We start from the raw sequence: 18,998 nt of genomic DNA, 5'->3' as shown, positions 1-18,998 counted from the left end.
TTAGACCCTTTAATTTCCAAAAATGTTAAAATTTCATAGAAAAATTTGTATGAAAATTAGTCGAGAAAATTTTAAAACAAATCGTTGGAAATGCAATGACAGTCATAAATGGGTTTATAGGAATAAATTACGAAATTACGGCCACCCGCTCGAAGCAATTTGATGTGCTGAAATTTTGTGAAAATCTGGAATTTCTTCACTTGCTGATCTTGTCGTTTTTTTTCTCTTTAAATCTGTTATTTTGAGTTAGTCACTGATTTCGAAACTACTTTCGACACAATACTGTTGTTTGTTTTCCTAGGAACTCTTCCCAAAAGGTACTTGTGAGGAGAGGAGCTGATGCTTCCAAGAATACGAAAAAACTACTGTTCATCGTCGGGGCAATAAATTTCAGTCTCATGTCGTCTAAAACTCCCATCGAATTCTTTTGAAATTGAAATCGTCACTGGGTTTCGTTGAATCGACTTGTATTTCCGCATGCCGAAAAATTTCATCGAAACGCTGATTCAAATACTCTTAAATATGGTCATGGAATTATCCGAAATGTCGTTCATACGTACATGATTTAAAATATACATGCTTAATCCATGGCCCGCGGGCCAATCGCGGCCCTCGGAGTCATCTGATATCGCCCGCGACCTCATACCTAATTTTTTTTAAATGAATTAAGCGGCACATTACGAAATCACTTACGTGAGCCGCGATGCAGGTGCACATCACTTAAGTGGTTCACGGTAGATTTACAGATCATTTGAGTGGTCCGCGGCACATTAACAGATCATTTAAGTTACTCTAGGCACAATTAAAGATTACTTAGATGACCTGGGGCGTTGTTCCAGATCACTTAAGTGGCCCCGCGACACACGCTTACTGTCCGTGTCACATTTCAGATCACTTGAGTGGGCCACCCCGCAGTGTCAATTAAGCAGCCAGCGATACATCAGATCAATGTAGTTGCCCGCGACAAGTATTCAAACCGATGAAGAACGGTCTGCACACGCACTCTTCAAAAAATTCAACATCCTGAATTTAAGACATCTCTAATCGGTTTCGTTTTAAACAAATCACGTTAAATTACCAACCCTTTTTACGAAAATTTCAATCGGACTGATCAAGCCGATTATTTCAATTAAAATTTTTTAACGGTGATTAACTATTGATCGATTAACCAACCCCGATTAATCGATTGGTTCGACCAGCCCTAATTGTAACCAAGAAATGCTAAGTGTAAGTACTCGTAACGAAGGAACGAAGGAAGCCGAAACTACAGTACATACGCAAAAAAGTACGACAGTTAGTTCCTAATTATACAGGATGTTCTGTTAATGGACCGACAAACTCAGAGGGTTGTTAGTCGAGAGGAACAAAAATTGCAATGGAACACGGTGTCGCAAACCACGTTGAGAGGGTGAAAATCGCGAAAAACGCATGCAGGCTCTGAGTCCAGAGGAGACGAAAGGGGGATGTCAGTTGATCGCTGAATGCGTTCGTGAGTTCGCTCACCATATCTGACATAAGCAGCGTCACGAAACGCATACGCTGGGGTAGGAACACGTGCTGCGGACGACGTAAGTTAGCATTATTGGGATAGTAATCACGGGCACAGCAGTTAGTTGTCTGTTTTAATGAGTATCATGATGGCTGACTACACGAACGAGGAATACTCTGATATGCATCTGATTAACGGTCTAGCACATGGCAATGGGCACTTAGCACAGCGGATGTACCAACAGCAATATCCGATGAGGCGTTGTCCGCATCATCCTACTTACGATCGAAAACATGCATGCGGTTTCCGCGATTTTCACCCTCTCAACGTGGTTTGCAACACCGTGTTCCATTGCAATTTTTGTTCCCCATGGTATCTACTATCAACCCCTCTGAGTTTGTCGGTACATTAACAGAACACCCTGTATAAATTACGTATTTCAATTAAAACGATTGATAATATATAATGGTAACAACAAATTAAACGTTTTGAACAGATTTAAATCGAGTATGAGATCTTGATCGCCTCAAAACAAACCGTGACTATCGTGACACTGAATAGGCAACAGTAGCCAGTCAATAAAAATAGAGGAAAACAAAAAAGACGCGCGTTGCATAGGCAAAGTAATATATAATAATTATAATTAAGCAACGAAAAATATGTATACATCTATAAGTAACTACTGAAGGAAACTGGTTTAAAATCCCTTGAAAAATTTATGATCAGGCAATAGGTCGGACAAGTTTTGAATTTCAAATACAGATGCGTGAAGAGTTGTTTTCTTCTGTTTATGGTTTTAAATAAATGAACGAGAAAATAATAACAAAAAACAGAGAAAAACAAAAGGGGGTTCTTAATCAGCGCAGGTGGGTTTTGCTGAGCTTTCACCCCTTCTCTCTCTCTCTCCACAATATGTGACCGAGCAACAATAACTTCATAAGAGCCGTTGTGGAGGAAATAAATAGTGTGGGAAAAAGGAAGAAAATTGTAATGATATGCATCGAAAACGTGAATATTTCTTTCCATGGGTACAAGCAAAAAAATGAATAGTAATACAAGGACATGTTAAAGATCACGAGTGAATATGACGTCATCGATAAGGACGGAAGAACCGATGGCAGGTATACGAGATTATTGGTGGTGGTTGATTCATCGAGGAGTGGCGAGATTCTACTTTTATTTTGGTTCTCACACTTTACGGCAAAAAAATTTTTTTTTTACCCTTTAAGGGGACTTATACCTTTCAACATGGTGAGAAACTAAAATAGAAATATCATTAAAAATACCATTTAATCATTGATTTATTTTAAGTATTTTACGCATAGGTTTGATTGTATATGCTATCCTATGCTAGTATAAGGTTTATATATCTCGGATACCTAATTTTTTTGTAAATTTTCAAAAAAGAAACATTAAAAACAGCTTGCGTGCATGATAAAATACCATGACATCAATGTACTGCAATTGAATTAAAAATCAATTCAGAATATGAAAGAAACTGTTCAGTTCATGAAATGACGAAAAAGTTGGAGATTTTATTGACTCTCAATCTTATTTAAAATTAAATTTTAAAACTTAAATATTAATTTTCAAATTTTTTAAATCTACAATTCAATTTAAAAGGAGAGTTAATTAATGAAATCTCAGACTTTTGCTTCATTTCGTGAACTGAACAGTTTCCTTCATATTTTTTAAATGGATTTTTATTCAATTACATTTTGATGTCATGGTATTTTCCCATCATGCGCGGTTAACGGACACGTTTCTTATTCCCTGGTTATAGGCAGAGATAGACTTGGAAGTCTGGGAGGGGGGGAAACGATGATGATGATGTAAGTTCATATATATATATATTAGATTAGTCGACTCCACCTTTGAAACTGGGGGGGGGGGCAATGCCACCCACGTATAGTTCATAAATTTTTCCTTGCTCATCATACTTTCCAATTTTATTTGTGAATGATGCATAATCACCGGTAAAAGAGATGAATGCAGTGAAAAATGTAATCAATCTTTCTTTATCGACACAATTGGTGATTATGCATAACCACCAGTGTATCACTTTCACGCACGGTAACATATACATTTTAACATTAACATATATGGGAACCAACTGTGACCGAAGCCAAACGTCGTTTTTTAATTTTCAAGCCGTTAATTCAAGTCATATAAACGAGGTTACACTATATTATATCATATCTCCCCATTAGCAGTCTCTCCCCGTTAGCGGACAAATTTTTGGTCCTATGGGTGTCCTTAATTCAGAGGTTCTACTGTATTTCTCGACATTTTTAAATGCATATTTTCATAACTTTTGTGAATTTGTTTTCATTTTTTCCACACATTTTTTATTTCATGGCATATCTTGGGATTTTTAAGTGCAGATTTCTCTTTATTTTTAGAGCATATTTAATCGTTTTTAATGCGTATTTCAGTGTTTTATTTTAGTACATATTTTGCTACTTTTTAGTGCATATTATCGGGGTGTTGATAATAAATATCAAAAGTTCATGTCGCACATATTGGTGACCATATAAAGCTTTTACAAAGTTATGTATACCTAGGACACTAAATTTCCATAGACAACAGCATCGTCAATGAAACAGAAGAATCGGGATTGTATGGAGCACTTTTGGTAAAAACTGTGTGATTCTGAAGAGCAATGTGCCACTATGCCTGTAAAGAAAAGTATTCAACCAGTATGTGCTACCAGCACGCACTGTCTTATGGAGCAGAAACATGGACGCTCACATAAAGAATACAGACCTTTCACAAAGGAGCATGGGAAAGATGTATGCCATTTTAGCTAGGCATCCCAAGGAGAGATAGAAAACGAATCACGTGGATAAGGAGCCAAACAAAAGTATATGATATCATGGAAAGAATTAAAAACGTCTAGAATGGCAATGCGCTGGATATAGACTACGAGTATTCTGGATTGGTAATCCCCCCCCCCCCCCGTGGTGTTAGATGTCCGAGAAGATGTCCCCAAACAAAATCACGAGATCCGAAAGGTGGCTGGAGTCAACCAGATGCCAAAAGCATCATACAGAAAAAAATAAACGGAAAAATTTAGAGGAGACCTACATCGAGCAGCAGATTGTTGCTCTCACCACAGAGAAACCTGTGTCCCACACACACAACAGTACAATTATTCAATCATTGCACTTCACTCATAGGTAGAAAAATCGACGGCAGGTGGAAGCACTACACATAACAGGCATCCCGAAAACAAATTTTACGTTAGGTTCACAATACGTACACGCTGATTCCGACATGCACCGATTCGTTAGAAATTCCGCAGAGGAAGGTGGATGAGGTGCATGCGTGCTTTAGCAGTAGTAGTAGTGGATTGAATATGGTCGATGATAAAGCTTTATTCTTTGCATCTCGTGTTTTGAAATATTGTGTGTGAGAGAGAGATAATAGAGTGGCCTTCAAACGAACAAATATCTTAGTCTCAAAGCCTCTTGTCATGTTTCTTTGACGCGATAGGAACATTCTCTTAATTTTTCTTTTCCAGCGCCTGCTTCAAAACTTGATTCTCTTCATTTCTAGTGCGGATTTCATCTTGTTTTAGTGTACATGTCTAGGAATGGGACGAATAATGATGTGGCCGATTATCAATTTTCTTAAAATACATCATAATTATAAATAAAATTGGTGTTTTTAATTGAAAATAAAATTATTGGTAATTTTTCAAATGATTGATATTTAATTTTAATTATGCAATTTATCACTTAAATAAATATTAAAAAACTGGCAATCGAAATATTTTTACTGCAATGATACTGACAATCAAATTTCACGATGATATGTCGTCTTTTATCTAATTAATCTAATTAATAAAATGTCAACTATTACTTACTCTCAACTAGTAATGGATCATAAAAGTTACGACTCATTTTCTTATTTTTCCTCTTTAGATATTCTTTGCCCCTTTTCAGTAGCTCTCGATGCATATCTTGTCTAGATACATCCTTCATTTAGTGAACTTGTGTATAAAGGGTGTCCTGTAAGTGCTAATGCGGCATATATCTCATATACTGTCCGTCATGGAGGTCTAGTTTCAATTTAAAAAATGCTCAAAAGGCGTTCAGAAATCACTCTGTTTTGAGACTGAAAATGTGCAACAAAATAAAAATAGAAATCTAAATTTTCATTACACACGTTCTTTCTGTCCTCTAAACTTTCAATTAAAAAGTTTTTGTCCGGTCTCTCTCCTGATGACAACAAAAAAAAAAAACTTCCACGTATCTCAGTGCAATATTTGCTGAGATATTCGAATTCAGAAACTGGAGAAAAAAGTTGTGGGAAAATTACAGCATAAATAAGGGAAAGGAGCATTGTCCGTTAGTCTTTTTGCTGTTCTTTCCTTTCCCCCCCCCCCTCTGATTTTTGAATTCAATGATCTCAGTGAATATTTCACTTAGAAATGTAATTTTTCCCTGTTACACTGAGGAGATACGGGGCAACAACATTTCAACTGGAAGTTAGAGGACAAGGGGAACCGTATACTTTTTATTTTTATTTTGTTACACACTGCATTTTCACTCTCAGAAATGGTACAGGGTAATTTTTGAACGAATTTTCAGCATTTTTTAAATTGGAATCATACCTCTACGACGGACGGTTGATAAGTTAAACGCCGCATTAGCACTTACGGGAAACCCTGTATAATTGATTCACGTTCACTTCCACCTTATTGCAGTGGGATTCTTTTTTCAGTTCCACGTTTTCCCAGTCGTAGAAATTCAACCTGTCATAACCACTTTCACAGAAAGGGATACACACCACAAAATAAAATATAATCAACAAATTTTTAATTCATGGGAAAAATTCCACAATTGATATAATATTTTAAAATTAGTTGATGTACTTAGATTTACACAGATATTCAAACCGAATATCTAATCATTATTCAGCCGAACCAAATACTGGATAGCAGCCGAACATTTGTCCCATCTATACGTATTTCATCGTTTTTTTAGTGCACATTTCAGTGCTTTTTTAAGCGCATATTTTGCTACTTTCTAGAGCAGGCATCTCCAACCGGTTACTCGCACGGGAACTCTGAAACACCCAGAGTGCTCGATGCTCCGAGTGTCCGATTTCGTTTCTCGCGAGCACTTGATTAAAATTCCAAGTAAACCAACTTGCACAAATTTTCATCGAAGGATTGAAATCATTCTGATTTCCACGCATTACTGGTACGTCAGACTTGTCGTACGAGGGGGTGATGGATATAAGCAATGCTCGCGACTAGGGAAAAAGGCTGGAGGTCACTGTCCTAGAGCATATAATCCAAGCTCTAATAATAAGTATCGAATGTTCATGTCACAGGACCATATAAAGCGTTAGCCTCCGTATCTTTGGAGCTTTGTGTCTTGTGGAATGTCACATGTCGAATTTTGAGGTATTGAGACGAACACCGAACGAAAAGTGTCCTCCAAACGAACAAATGTCTCAACGCCTCTTGTCCTGTTTCTCAGGCGATGTGGGAAACCCTTTTCTTTATATATTTTTTTCAGTTAATTTTTCTTTTCCCGCGCCTTCTTCAAAACTTGATGAGTGGAAGCGCAGTTTACTTCACTTTGTTGTTTTTTTTCCTCGTTGTTGTTGTTATTTTTTGCTTATTTGTTTGTTTAGATGAAGAAGAATTTGGGCGTAAATAGAGCACTTGTAATTCATTGTTCTAGCTACCATCATTAGTCAGTTGGTTAACTGGGGAGCTTGCCTTTTTTTCTCCTCTTTTAATTCTTTCTTCTTATTTTGACAAACAAATACGTCACTAACCGGGCACGGGTTGTATTAATAGCGATTGGGTGCCATTCCCGCGCCACCTTATACTCTCCGTGGACGTGCAGTTGCATTTGTATGTGTGCGATGCGAAACACAAGGTGGGGTGCCTTCCTACAACGCCGATGACAAAACAACATAGAATTGACCATTTTCGAACAATCATTGCCCTTCTTTTCACATCGTCATTATGAGAATATTCAATATGGGAACGATTATCAATAATAACCATGGGGGAAGGGGGTAAATGAGCTATAGCTCAGGGGTGTTAAGTTCGGAGGGGCAGTGAATGAGTGGTGAAAGGAAGTTAGAAAAATGTGAGAAGGGCGGCAAAATTTGTAAAGCCCACAGGCGGTAGAACCAAAAGTCCGCCCCTTCCTAGAGCATAGTTTCTTGAACTTGTTGTTGCATTCCCCCCCCCCCCTTTTAAAAAATATTTTTTCTTCTCATCGCCCCCAATTCAAGCCAAACCAAAAGCTTTTACCGCCCTTTTGGATTTTTCCACCTCCCCCGGGGCTATATTTCCCACTTTATGGGAGCACTCCGCTAGATTGAAGGGGAATTGTCAGTGAGTGGCCAAAAAGTATGACTTAGAAAGCATGCAGGCATGTGAATGATCAAAAGATGAACTAGGTCAGACAGCAACCGATAGAGTGCTCCAGAGGTTGAAAGCATTTGATTGGCGTAAAGAGTCATGTAGAGAGCGGGCGACCAGATCAGTTAATGATCAAAAACGTTTGAAAGCATGGGAGTGACTAAAAAGAGTGTGAAAGCATATGAACTAACAAAAGAGTGACTTAGAGACACAAGCGCATCTACGGGAAGCGAGGGGGGGGGGGAAATCATATTTAAGCGAGCTATGGGCCCAGGGTAGCAAGTTCGGAGGTGTGGCAAATCTAAGGAATGAGTGGTAAAGCAATTCAGGCAAACGGAAGAAAAGCGGGGAGGGGAAAAATTTGCATATCCCACAGATAGCAAAACCGTAAATCCGCCTTTAAATAACATGGATACTTTCAGGCCTAAGGGATTATTTTGATATTGTTGTTCTATATTTTTTAAGCCCTCATATGATATCTTATAGAGAGTGCGGGCCACTTAATTAAATGATCTGGAACAGCGCCGCAGGTCACTTGAGTGATCTAGAAATGTACCGGGACCGCATGTGTACTCTGGCACTGTGTCGCGGGGATATGAAACTGTGCTACGGGTCACTTAAGTAATCCATAAGTATGACGCCGGTCACTAAAGTGATCTGAGAATGTGCCGCGGGCCACTTAATTGATGTGAAACTGCTCAAACCACTCAGTAACTTATCTGAAAATGTGCTGCGTGTCAGTCCGATTCTGTAACTGCGCCGCCTGGCCACCTAAGTGATTTGGAATATGCCACGGGCCACTCAAGTGATTTGGAATATGCCACGGGCCACTCAAGTGATTTGGAATATGCCATGGGCCACTCAAGTGATGTGGAATAGCGCCATGGGTCACTCAATCGATCTAGAAAAATGTGCCGCTAAGTTGATTAAAAAAAAGTTAGGTATGCTTTCACGGGCCACATCAAGTGACTCTGAGGGCCACATTTGACCCACGTGTTGAGCGGGTTGAGCATGCATGTCTTGACTTCAGACACAGACAAAGTGAATTTTTCTCTCGAATGTGTGGGTCCTGGATTTACTGCAACGTCTGTAAAGTAAAGAAATCGAGATCTCTTTACGCGCCTAGTAACAATAATGCTCATTAACACCCGTGTGTGTGTGCTTGTGATGTCACTTTCCGCTCTTTATGAGAAATATTCACCCTTCCTCTACCATCATCAAGAACATCACAAAGAGAGCTTCGCAAGGATGTTCCTCTTTGAAGCAACTTGTCAAAGAGTCTCGTTGTTGTTTTAGAACAAGAGGAGGCCTCTTGAAAAATTCATCTGCGTCAGAATTTTTATGTGGTGCACCCACTGCCTTCCTCGTTATGACGTCGTATGTCTGCTGTGTCGGTCGGTCGGTCGGTCGGTCGGTCGGTTGTATCGTAATTACCAAACATCACACGCACGCATACGAGAGCATGAGTGTGTGTCGTCGTTTTCAACATGGCTTTTCATACATAGTCCGTTGTTTAACTTGGATAACATTTTTCGCTGTTGGTTTTGTAATATCCCGTCGCGAGTCATTTTTCTGTCATGTTTGGCTTCTGCCTGCTTTGCTGTTATCGAAATGCCTTTTTTTGTTTTGTGTGGCAGAAAACTGTTCTGGAAAATTCCGCATATTTTGTCTGCGAATAATCGCAATATAAACAAACTCGTTTATAACGACATTGAAGATTCCACAGATTTTTGTCGTTATAAGTGAGTTCGACATTTCCAAGACCCATTTGACACAAAAAATATAGTCACATGCAATCAAGTACTACTACTTTTAACCGTACATGCACCTCGTACACATTCTTCCGCGCAATTTCTAACGAATCGGTACATGCCGCAATGTGTGTGTGTTTTCTGAGTGTATGGGTGGCCCTAACGCATTTATATTGTCAGAATTGTGCTCGCGTGTTCTTATTGGTGCTGCCATCTGTTTCCTATATTTTTAAGTAAAGATGCTAAATGCTTGAATTTTAATGTCATGTCAGTATCGTGTTGTAAGCCAGCCTGCCCCTCAGCGGAGAGACTGTTTTAAACGGGAGACCGGCTCAAATTCACAAGGAAACACTTTCCTCACATTACTGAGGAAATTGTTATTTTATTAATATCAGGATGACCATATTTTATCGAGAAAAACACGGGGTATTGAGATCATAAATTCGGGTCAATGCCAATTGTGGCCAGAAGTGTTCGTCATTGCAAACAAAATTGCCAGATATTGCGTATAAATTACTTTTGTTGGAAAGTGAAGTGTAACAGTAAGTCTGCAGTGAATTGAAACGCATTTCATAAGAAAGAATTAGAACCCCCATCCCCGATTTTAGTATACATTGAGAGTTAAACTTAGCTTCATTGAAAACAGGTGTTTTGATAAAAAATGTTAGGCAAAAATACTGGAAAGTCCCGTATACGGGATCATACCAATTAGCACGCTGGAGCGTCAAACATGCGATAAATATACAGGGTGGGCAAAAAGTCCGCGCGCGCGTTGGAACTTTAAAAATTCATAAAAACCGGAAAAATAACCGAAATAAAAAACGGTTTGCAGGGTTAGTATTTCTAGGCACGGGAATTTTTTTGACAGAAAAAAACTCAAAACAGTCGATAGGTGGCGACGGTACGAGCGACTTCGGTGGAAATATGCATATGAGACGGTTTTAAGAACTTGTGCTCCTAATCCACAATCAGTTAACCGTTATAAACCGTGTACGTGTACCTGCTGCACTCTGCCGTTGTTGGATTTGTTACTCGCCTTCAATGTGTTATCCCCTGTGGAGGGGGTCATGTGGCGCACATACTGCTGTAATAAACGATTTGGAGGCATTCTGTTCGTTATTTGCGCATCTTTTCTTTGACTTATGTACGTCAGCACCACCTGTCGGCAGTTTTTGGCGTTATTTCCCCCCCCCCGTCTTAAAAAAAATTCCCGTGACCTAGCGATACTAACCCTGCAAACCGTTTTTTATTTCGGTTATTTTCCCGGTTTATAATCATTTTTAAAGTTGTTACGGACTTTTTTGCCCACCCTGTACATTTTTCTTTTATCGTTAGGTATCAATAAAACCAAAGACGAATATTTCCTTAATATGACGAGCTCTAATTCTAAGAATTTATTTAGAAAATCCATAAAAAAAAAAGCAAAAGTGATGAAAAATGAGTCGTTATATCCGAGTACGTGAAAAAATAGTGATGTGCGTGTGCCTTTTTGTGCTTGAAGTGGTTCCTTTATGCCTGCACAATATCTGCTAAAGTATTCTTGAGAGCTGCAGATGAAACATGAATAGGGCAAGGGCGTCGTCGCGAATGACAAAAGTTTGGGAACCACGATCCTAAATGCTACTACTACCAACCACACATGCACCTCGTCCACATACCTCTGCGGGATTTGGTCGCAAAGGCTGAACACCGTTGGTGCATATCTTAGCCCAAATTGACTACGATTACTGGCCGAAGAAGGAAGTACGCATTTTTTCGTGTAAATGAAGTTCGCTCACCCCCGAGTAAACAAGGGAGGCATATATTCAATATCTATATTCCACATGCTGCTTACATTGAATGTTCTTCCTCCTCCTCCTCATCATATTCTTCGCAGCTTGCACAGCTGCGGCTTTTCACGACAAACTTGCTACGTGCTCGCCTTATATATATACATACACCTTTATTTTTTTGCTATGTTATTATTATACTTTTACTGGCAGTTATTTGACGTAAGGTCCGCGGCTATTGGCAGTTTGATGACTCCGACCAATAGAAATCGGAACAAAGATCAGTCACCTTTTTCTTTAAACACAATACAATGCAGCTTTGAGACTGTACACAGGTGTTTCTACATCTATGGGTCTTCGGTACGGGCCCGTGGATGTGAATTACATGAAATGTATGATTATCTCGAAATTTTCCAGATACACATAAAGAATCCTCACACTGACGTCATCGAGCAAGATAGATTCGTATAAAACGGTATCGGTGAAACGAAGGGGGAAGTTATTGCGTGTTAACGTTGTTGAAGAAAATCTTTCCGGGGAATTTCTATATTTTCAGGGGTGACCGTTGAAATGATACTAGTGTTATATAAACTAACATACAATCAATAATCCCATTTCGACTGAATGGGGAAATTTCAGAGTACCGATGGCCGCAGTGCGCTCGTAGTGACGGGCTATGACCGTGTACCCGGGTTCGGACCCCCACCGGTGGCATATTGGTGATCAGCTGAAGTTTGTTTTCTGCGGTTCCCAATTTCGAGGAGTAAATGCGAGACGGTGGCTACCCCCTCCCCCGTTAAAAAAATCTTGCCACTGAAAGCCACAGACGTATACAACGGTACAAATATCTGATCATTGCACTTCACTCACAGTTGTAAAAATAACATGGCAGCTCTAAAAATTCACTACTACTACTACTACTACTACTACTACAAACCGTACACATTCCTCTACGGGATTTCTAACGAATTGCCACATGCCGGAATATGTGTTCTGAGTGTGTATGTGCGGCTCTAACGCATCTGGCTTCCATTTTCTGAAGTAAAGATTTAAATACTTGAATTTTCATGTTTTGCCAGTATCGTGTTGTAGGTCTGCCTGCTCTCTGCGGAGAGACTTTTTTAAATGGGAGACCGACCATTCGCGCCTCGAAACTAGAAAACCACAGAAAACCACCACTGTGCCGTCAACGGGGTTCGAACATGGATGCCCAGACGATCGTACAACGGCCCTAAAAATTTCACTAGATATTCACTCAGACTGTTAAGCCGGATCCACACCCGCAGCTTCAACCCACGGAAAAACTGATTTTGAGGTGTGCTAGCCACATATTTATCTCACATGTTTGTGAAATGTTTCGTGCAAGTCCTGCGCAGGAGTGTCCGAGTGGCGCGGTGGTTAGATGCTCGTCTTCCACTATGAAGGTTACCGTCAAGGTCCACGGGTTCGAATCCGGCCAAGAACATCAGAAACAAGTTCTTTACCTACCGAGCCCGGGGGTGACCACCGATAAATGGCACCTTCATTTCCCACCCGATTCCAGTGGTTGGAAATCACCGATATATGATCGAAGTTGGTGTGCGGTAAAGAAGTGCGAACCGATGACAGTGCATGATTACCGTACACTGCCTCCGTTTACGCCAATGCATTTAATCGAACACAAACTGCCACTGAAGAAAAAAAAACGAATAGCACGCCACGTTGCTCTTCTTTACTCGCAAACATTCTGCAGAAGCAGATGAAAAAAAAAAACTGATTGCCTGTTGGAGACGATACTGACTTCTGACCACCGGCACATATCAAGTGATTCCGTGCGATTAACCTAGGGTAGAGGGGCCCGCTGACGACATTTTAGTGGCCCGTTAAGACACTCATTAGTGAAAAATGAAATCAGCATTCCACTTTGTGACACTGTGATCGTCGTTAATTTTGGGCATTCTTTCTATATATCTACAGAAAAAAATCAAATCTTGAGCAAGACAATTCTTAAATGACCCCCCCCCCCCCACACACACACACATTTTCTCCTTTGAAAATTCATAAGAGAATAATTTATTAGAATTGTTTGAAGGAGCTGCAGCTGAACCACGCGGTTCAAAATTTCATCAGAATTTTTTTTTGTCAATAGTGGTCGAGGGGAGTTTGGCGTTTCAAGATGAAAGATGATTTTTTTAAATATCAGATATTGATAGCCCTGGGGTGTTACTGAACAAAATTCTCAGATTGAGCGAGCACTGAACTTGCCAAATTAATTAATAATTAACGCGATTGCTTCTTGAATAGTTTTAGTTGTATAGCCTATGTAATTTATATTTACATATTTTTCATTTTTTGCGAAATAAAGTCAGATTTTACTATAACTCATTGTATGTCCGCAAGGAGGAGGGGCGGCCGCCCAACCCTTGTGATTCGCCCCCTCTCATTAAATGTGGCCAGCGGTAACTTAACGGAAACATTGATGTGGCCCCCTCGGGGGTGCAAAACGTTGAAGACCCCTATAACCCAGGGCAGAGGTTCTCAACCTTTTTTAACTCGCTTTTAAGTAAAAAATTTCTATGGCGGAGCCCCGTATAGGGGCGAATTTTTAAAATTATTAATCAGTTACCGATTTATTTTTACCATTTAAAAATATTTATAATTATTATTTTTTAATTTTACTGTGTTTTTTTATTTTTCTCGAGCGTCCGCGGAGTCCCTGGGGGGTGCACAAGGAGCCCCAAGGGCTCCGCGGAGCACCAGTTGAGAACCGCTGACCTAGGGCAAGTCCATTCCCCGCTTATATCCCGCTCTACCTCTACACAAAGTATCACTCACGTATACAAAAATAAACCAAAATAATAGCAACTGTTCCGTTTGCATTTGATCCGCCCTTTTCATATCTTTGCATATTCTGTGTGTTTGAATGTGTTTTCGTTTTTCCTTTTTCATCACCTGTAATTGAGATGATGTCTGTTGTGAGTGAATGAATAAATAAATTTTACAACCAGTTATATATGGGCAATAAAAACCGTTGTCCCGTTTGATCAAACGCACGGTCTCTTGCGAAATTCACTCTTGAATTTCTTTCGGATATAGCTGTCAATCGGTAATTGCTATCAGAAGTTTCCCCCGAGTCCCGATGTGATCACATTGAGCGGCGTGCACTGTCGCTGCATAAAAAAAAGAAGATGAATCGCCGTGAGCTGATAAATCTACATATTTAGCTTGTTCTTCGTAACACCGGAGACACACACACCACATACACTAGTCTGTCTGCAGTCTGTTCCGCAGACAATCCCGCTCAGTAAGCAACATTCTCACGATATCCGCTGCAGTAACGATGATGATGCAGTAAAAAACAAAACAAAACCCCGCACATTTACTATTATTCTATCTACTACTGTATTTTATACGGGCTAAACTACCATCACCACGATGTTGTTACTCATGGGTGCGAATGCGCATTTCCTGGACACAACAGAGAAAGCACACACACACACACACACACACCATCATGACCGACAGCACCAAACAGAACCCGATGACGTAAGTAAGAAGGGGAAAGATAAATGAGACTGAAAAACAAAAGTAAAAAAATAAAAATGGGTAAATAAAATGTAAAGTCTTTCTCTCTGTGATGATGCTAATTGCTATCGGGTCTTCTTATTGGTCGGCCAGGGAAGGGTGTGGTCGTAGTAAACAAACGTCACGTGACCTTGTCATCTTGCTTACGGTTGGCGGAAATTTCTTTTTGGTTCTTGTTTTCACCCTTGGATGGTCGCCATCTTGTTTACCACGAGCACTGATTCGTGTATTTATGTGACATTATTAACACACATAATAATATTAATAAATTCCCAATTGTGTGCTCATGACGTCAGATAACTTCATTATGAAATTCCTCCGCATAAAAATAGTCAAACTTGGTTATAACGACACTTCGGCTATAACGTCTATAATTTGGTGGGGGGGGGGGGGGTCTTCACAGATTCCCCCATATAGCAGTGTTTCCTCAACCTTTCTGAAAACAAGGACCAGTAAAATGTTTGAAACAATTTGACGGGCCACTTTTGTCCCGTATACGGGACGCACTTGTAATTTTCGTTGTTCCGATTTTATTCATGCATTTGCCCGTTTTTTCTACGATACTTATTCGAATTGGTAATTCTCACTAACTTCGTAACACCCACACATACACACAGCGTTTTCCTAATGCAATAAAATTATATTATGATAATTATAGCAAAAATTATAAATATATTGATCTAACATATTTGTCAGGTTCAACGTTTCAGCAATTTTTTAGCAATTTCAATTACCATCGGTGATTGTGCCTACTATTGGCATTTTTTTTTTGATAATTGGCAATTTCTCGTATTTTACGGATTATTATTCAAAATATCCCAGTTTACCGTATTTTTCTCAATGAAGTATGGTCATCAGATCATTTGAATATTTTTTTTCGTGACATATTGCACATTTTTGTTGATGATAAGATTCGTAGATAACTGCGATTTGTAGGAGCCCTTTACTTCCACACCCCATCAGTAATTAGAAAATTGCATTTAAAGCATTAAATTGCAATCTCTGCATTTAAGATCGGAATTTCCTTCAGTTTCCTCGATGACGTATGGTGAACCTAAGCATGTGAAGGTATAATTCTATTTGAATCCATATGGTATTACTTCTATCAATTACAACGAATGAATAATTTTATCATGTCTGCCATCGTCGCATAGTTTAAGAAACGCTACCGTAGAGAATAATGTTAACGAACTTTGCTTATAACGTCCATGAAAATGCCACGAACTCGCATATAACGACACATTTTTTGTCGTTTTTAATACCTAATGATGAAAAAAGGATTTTTAAGAAGTTTGACACTCCGGTGTTTGGCACTCCTGATTAACCTGACCCGTATACAGGGACATTGTTGTATTTCCCCGTAGTTTCTGTTTTTCGATTTTTTTTTCCATTCCAAAAATGTCCCGTTTTTTTTGTATGAAATTTACTTTATAACCTTCACTATAGAATTCAGAGATGAAGGTTTTTGCATAATTTATAAGTTGTGTGTGAAAATAAATATGAGTAAGTATATGTATTTATCTCATTTATTGGCCATGTAATTTTTTTTACCCCATCCCCAACATGAAATACATTTTAAATCACTGCATATTTTCTAGTACTGTACTTCTCACCAAGGGATATTCGTTAGCCATATTTGGCAATTTCTCTGATAGTTGGTTATGTTTTTGATGAGAATTGGTGGTATCTCGTATTTATGACACAAATTTCCCGTTTTCTCTTTATCAAATATGGTCACCCTAATCATAGTGAAGTGACAGTTTCCTGCACAGCGTTTGATTGCGTCTGATTACTTTTCCCATCAAAATAAATTCTCGAAAATGATAACCTCGGTTATAGCGACAAAAATTTACGAAACCTAAATTATAAGGTGTCCTAAATTATAAGCATCCTTATAACCGAGTTTGACTGTATTTGAAACTAACTAAATATTTAACGTGAACAAACAATCAACGGAAAAACACTCTGAAAAACTTGAGGTGCTACTAGGCGTAAGGAAGACTAAGGTCATTACATTTTGGAGATAATCGATAGGCAATCATGTGAGTGACCGAAACAGTATGCATGCAAGCATGTAAATGACGAAAAGAGACACGGGAGAGCGCTATAGCAGGTCGGTGAGCGACAAAAATAGTGCTCTAAATATTTTGAAAGCATGGGAGTGACCGCACAATGCGCAAGCATGTGAATGTCGAAAAGCGGGGACCTAGAAAGCGGGATGGCAAGCCACTGAGCGATCGAAAGAGTGACCAAGAGTGGAAGAGTGTGCTAGCATGTGTGAGTAAAAAAAGAGTGCCTTTAAAGACAGGGGCGTATTCTAAGTGCAATATTTTCTGAGACATTTGAATTCAAAAATCTGAAACCATATCTCTACGACAAACGGTTTATGAGATAGAGACCAAAATAGGACTTACAGGACACCCTGTATATTATATCTTCTGTAATACTGTTTTTTTGTGACCTTCAAAGTAATAATTATATGGTCAAATATGGAATTACCTGTATATAATAATAATAATTTTTTTTTTGCAGACTGCCAGTTTGGTAATAACACTTATGAACTGGAAGAGAGATGGCGACCAGATCTAGGGCCACCTTTCGGTATGCTGTACTGCATAAGGTGCGAATGTTTGCCGGTAAGTGAGCATACGCAGTCTCTTTTTTTTTCCGAGTGTCATCTATTTTAACCATAGCCAAACGTGGCCCACGGAGTCATCTAATGTGGCGCGACCTCAAACTTAATTCTATAAAAATGATCTAAGCAACATTTTTACAAGTCACTCAAGTGTGACCCTGGCATTTTTGTAGATCTCTAATGACCGTATTCACCGACAGAGTTTAAACTAAAATCGCAGTTTAAACGATTAGCGATCGACGCGGATTGGTTAAAATCCTCAATTTAACCAATCCGTTTCGATCTTCAATCCTTTGACCTGCGATTGTAGTTTAAATTGTGTCGGTGAATATGGCCGTTAAAGTGACTCGCGGCATATATACTTGGATGAGCAGCGAATTGAGTAACAGAACACTTAAGCGGCCTACGGTGCTGCGCCACATCGATAAAGTTACCCATTCTTAGATCACTTAAGTGACATGGGACACATTTAAAGATCATTCAAATGACATGAAACACATTTAAAGATCACTTAAGTGACATGGGACACATCTAAAGATCACTTAAGTGACATGGGACACATCTAAAGATCACTTAAGTGATATGGGACACATCTAAAGATCACTTAAGTGACATGGGGCCTAATTCCAGAGAGCCCTTGAACGGCCCGCGGCACGTTTTCAAACGTTGAGCATCCTTGATCTAGTAACACTTCTTGTATGATGAGTGTGAAGCGCTTCTTCGAGTCAATGTTCGTGCGAAGGATACTCATATTTTACGAATTCCATTAAAAGATGCGGAAATATTTTGTTTTCTGTAAAAAATTCGTTTAAATTTTAATTATGTTTAAAACTGGCGTAAATGTTTAAACACATTTTTTTTTTCGTCCGGCAACATTGACATATTCGATCAAAGATGGCATAATTCTTTCCAATCTATATATAGTGGATCTTGCTTGTAGTGTTTTTCCGAAAACCGCCATAAAAAACATTGTAAGCGCGAAAACGCTTCAAACGGGAAGTATTAATGATAATTTCTTAGATTTGGGACCACGAAAATGAGTCATATTAAGTGGGAAAACGTTCTAAATGATAACGTTGTAAGCGGGATCGACTGTATAGACTCTATTTTTAACAATTTCTTAAACAAAATGTCAGTTTTTTTTCTTAATTGCGTTTCGAATGGCAAGGAATTGTTGTTGTTTTTTTCTTTTCTTTTCTATATATGTTGGCAATTGTTGAGACTAGTATTTCAATTTTTTTAGAAAACAATTTTTTGTTAAATTTTTCAATTATTCCTTCCCCCCCCCCCAAGCTTGTCATAGCTGTTCGAAAAGTTCATAACGAGTTAATTAGGCAATGTTCTGAATAAATAATGTTTTTTTTGCTGCGATGCTCCTTGACAATGATTTTTTATT

The 18,998-nt window shown here is 39.0% G+C and overlaps 1 protein-coding gene across 2 annotated transcripts in view; it reads left to right on the top strand.

Moving 5' to 3' along the window:
- sog (chordin short gastrulation) overlaps nt 1-18,998 on the top strand; it is a 138,856-nt gene that overhangs the window by 18,912 nt on the left and 100,946 nt on the right. For both annotated transcript variants that reach the window (XM_089254566.1, XM_089254565.1), the window contains exon 2: nt 17,500-17,603. In XM_089254566.1, coding sequence (XP_089110692.1) covers nt 17,500-17,603 — 104 coding nt within the window. The remainder of the gene's footprint in view (nt 1-17,499; nt 17,604-18,998) is intronic.

This window comes from Pholcus phalangioides, unplaced genomic scaffold (assembly GCF_987345545.1).
Source record: "Pholcus phalangioides strain wild (caught in Gottingen) unplaced genomic scaffold, Ppha-v1.0 ptg000042l_1, whole genome shotgun sequence".
Classification (NCBI taxonomy): domain Eukaryota; kingdom Metazoa; phylum Arthropoda; class Arachnida; order Araneae; family Pholcidae; genus Pholcus; species Pholcus phalangioides.
The sequence above is the reverse complement of the archived record's forward strand: the minus strand, read 5'-3'. Positions and strand labels throughout refer to the sequence as shown.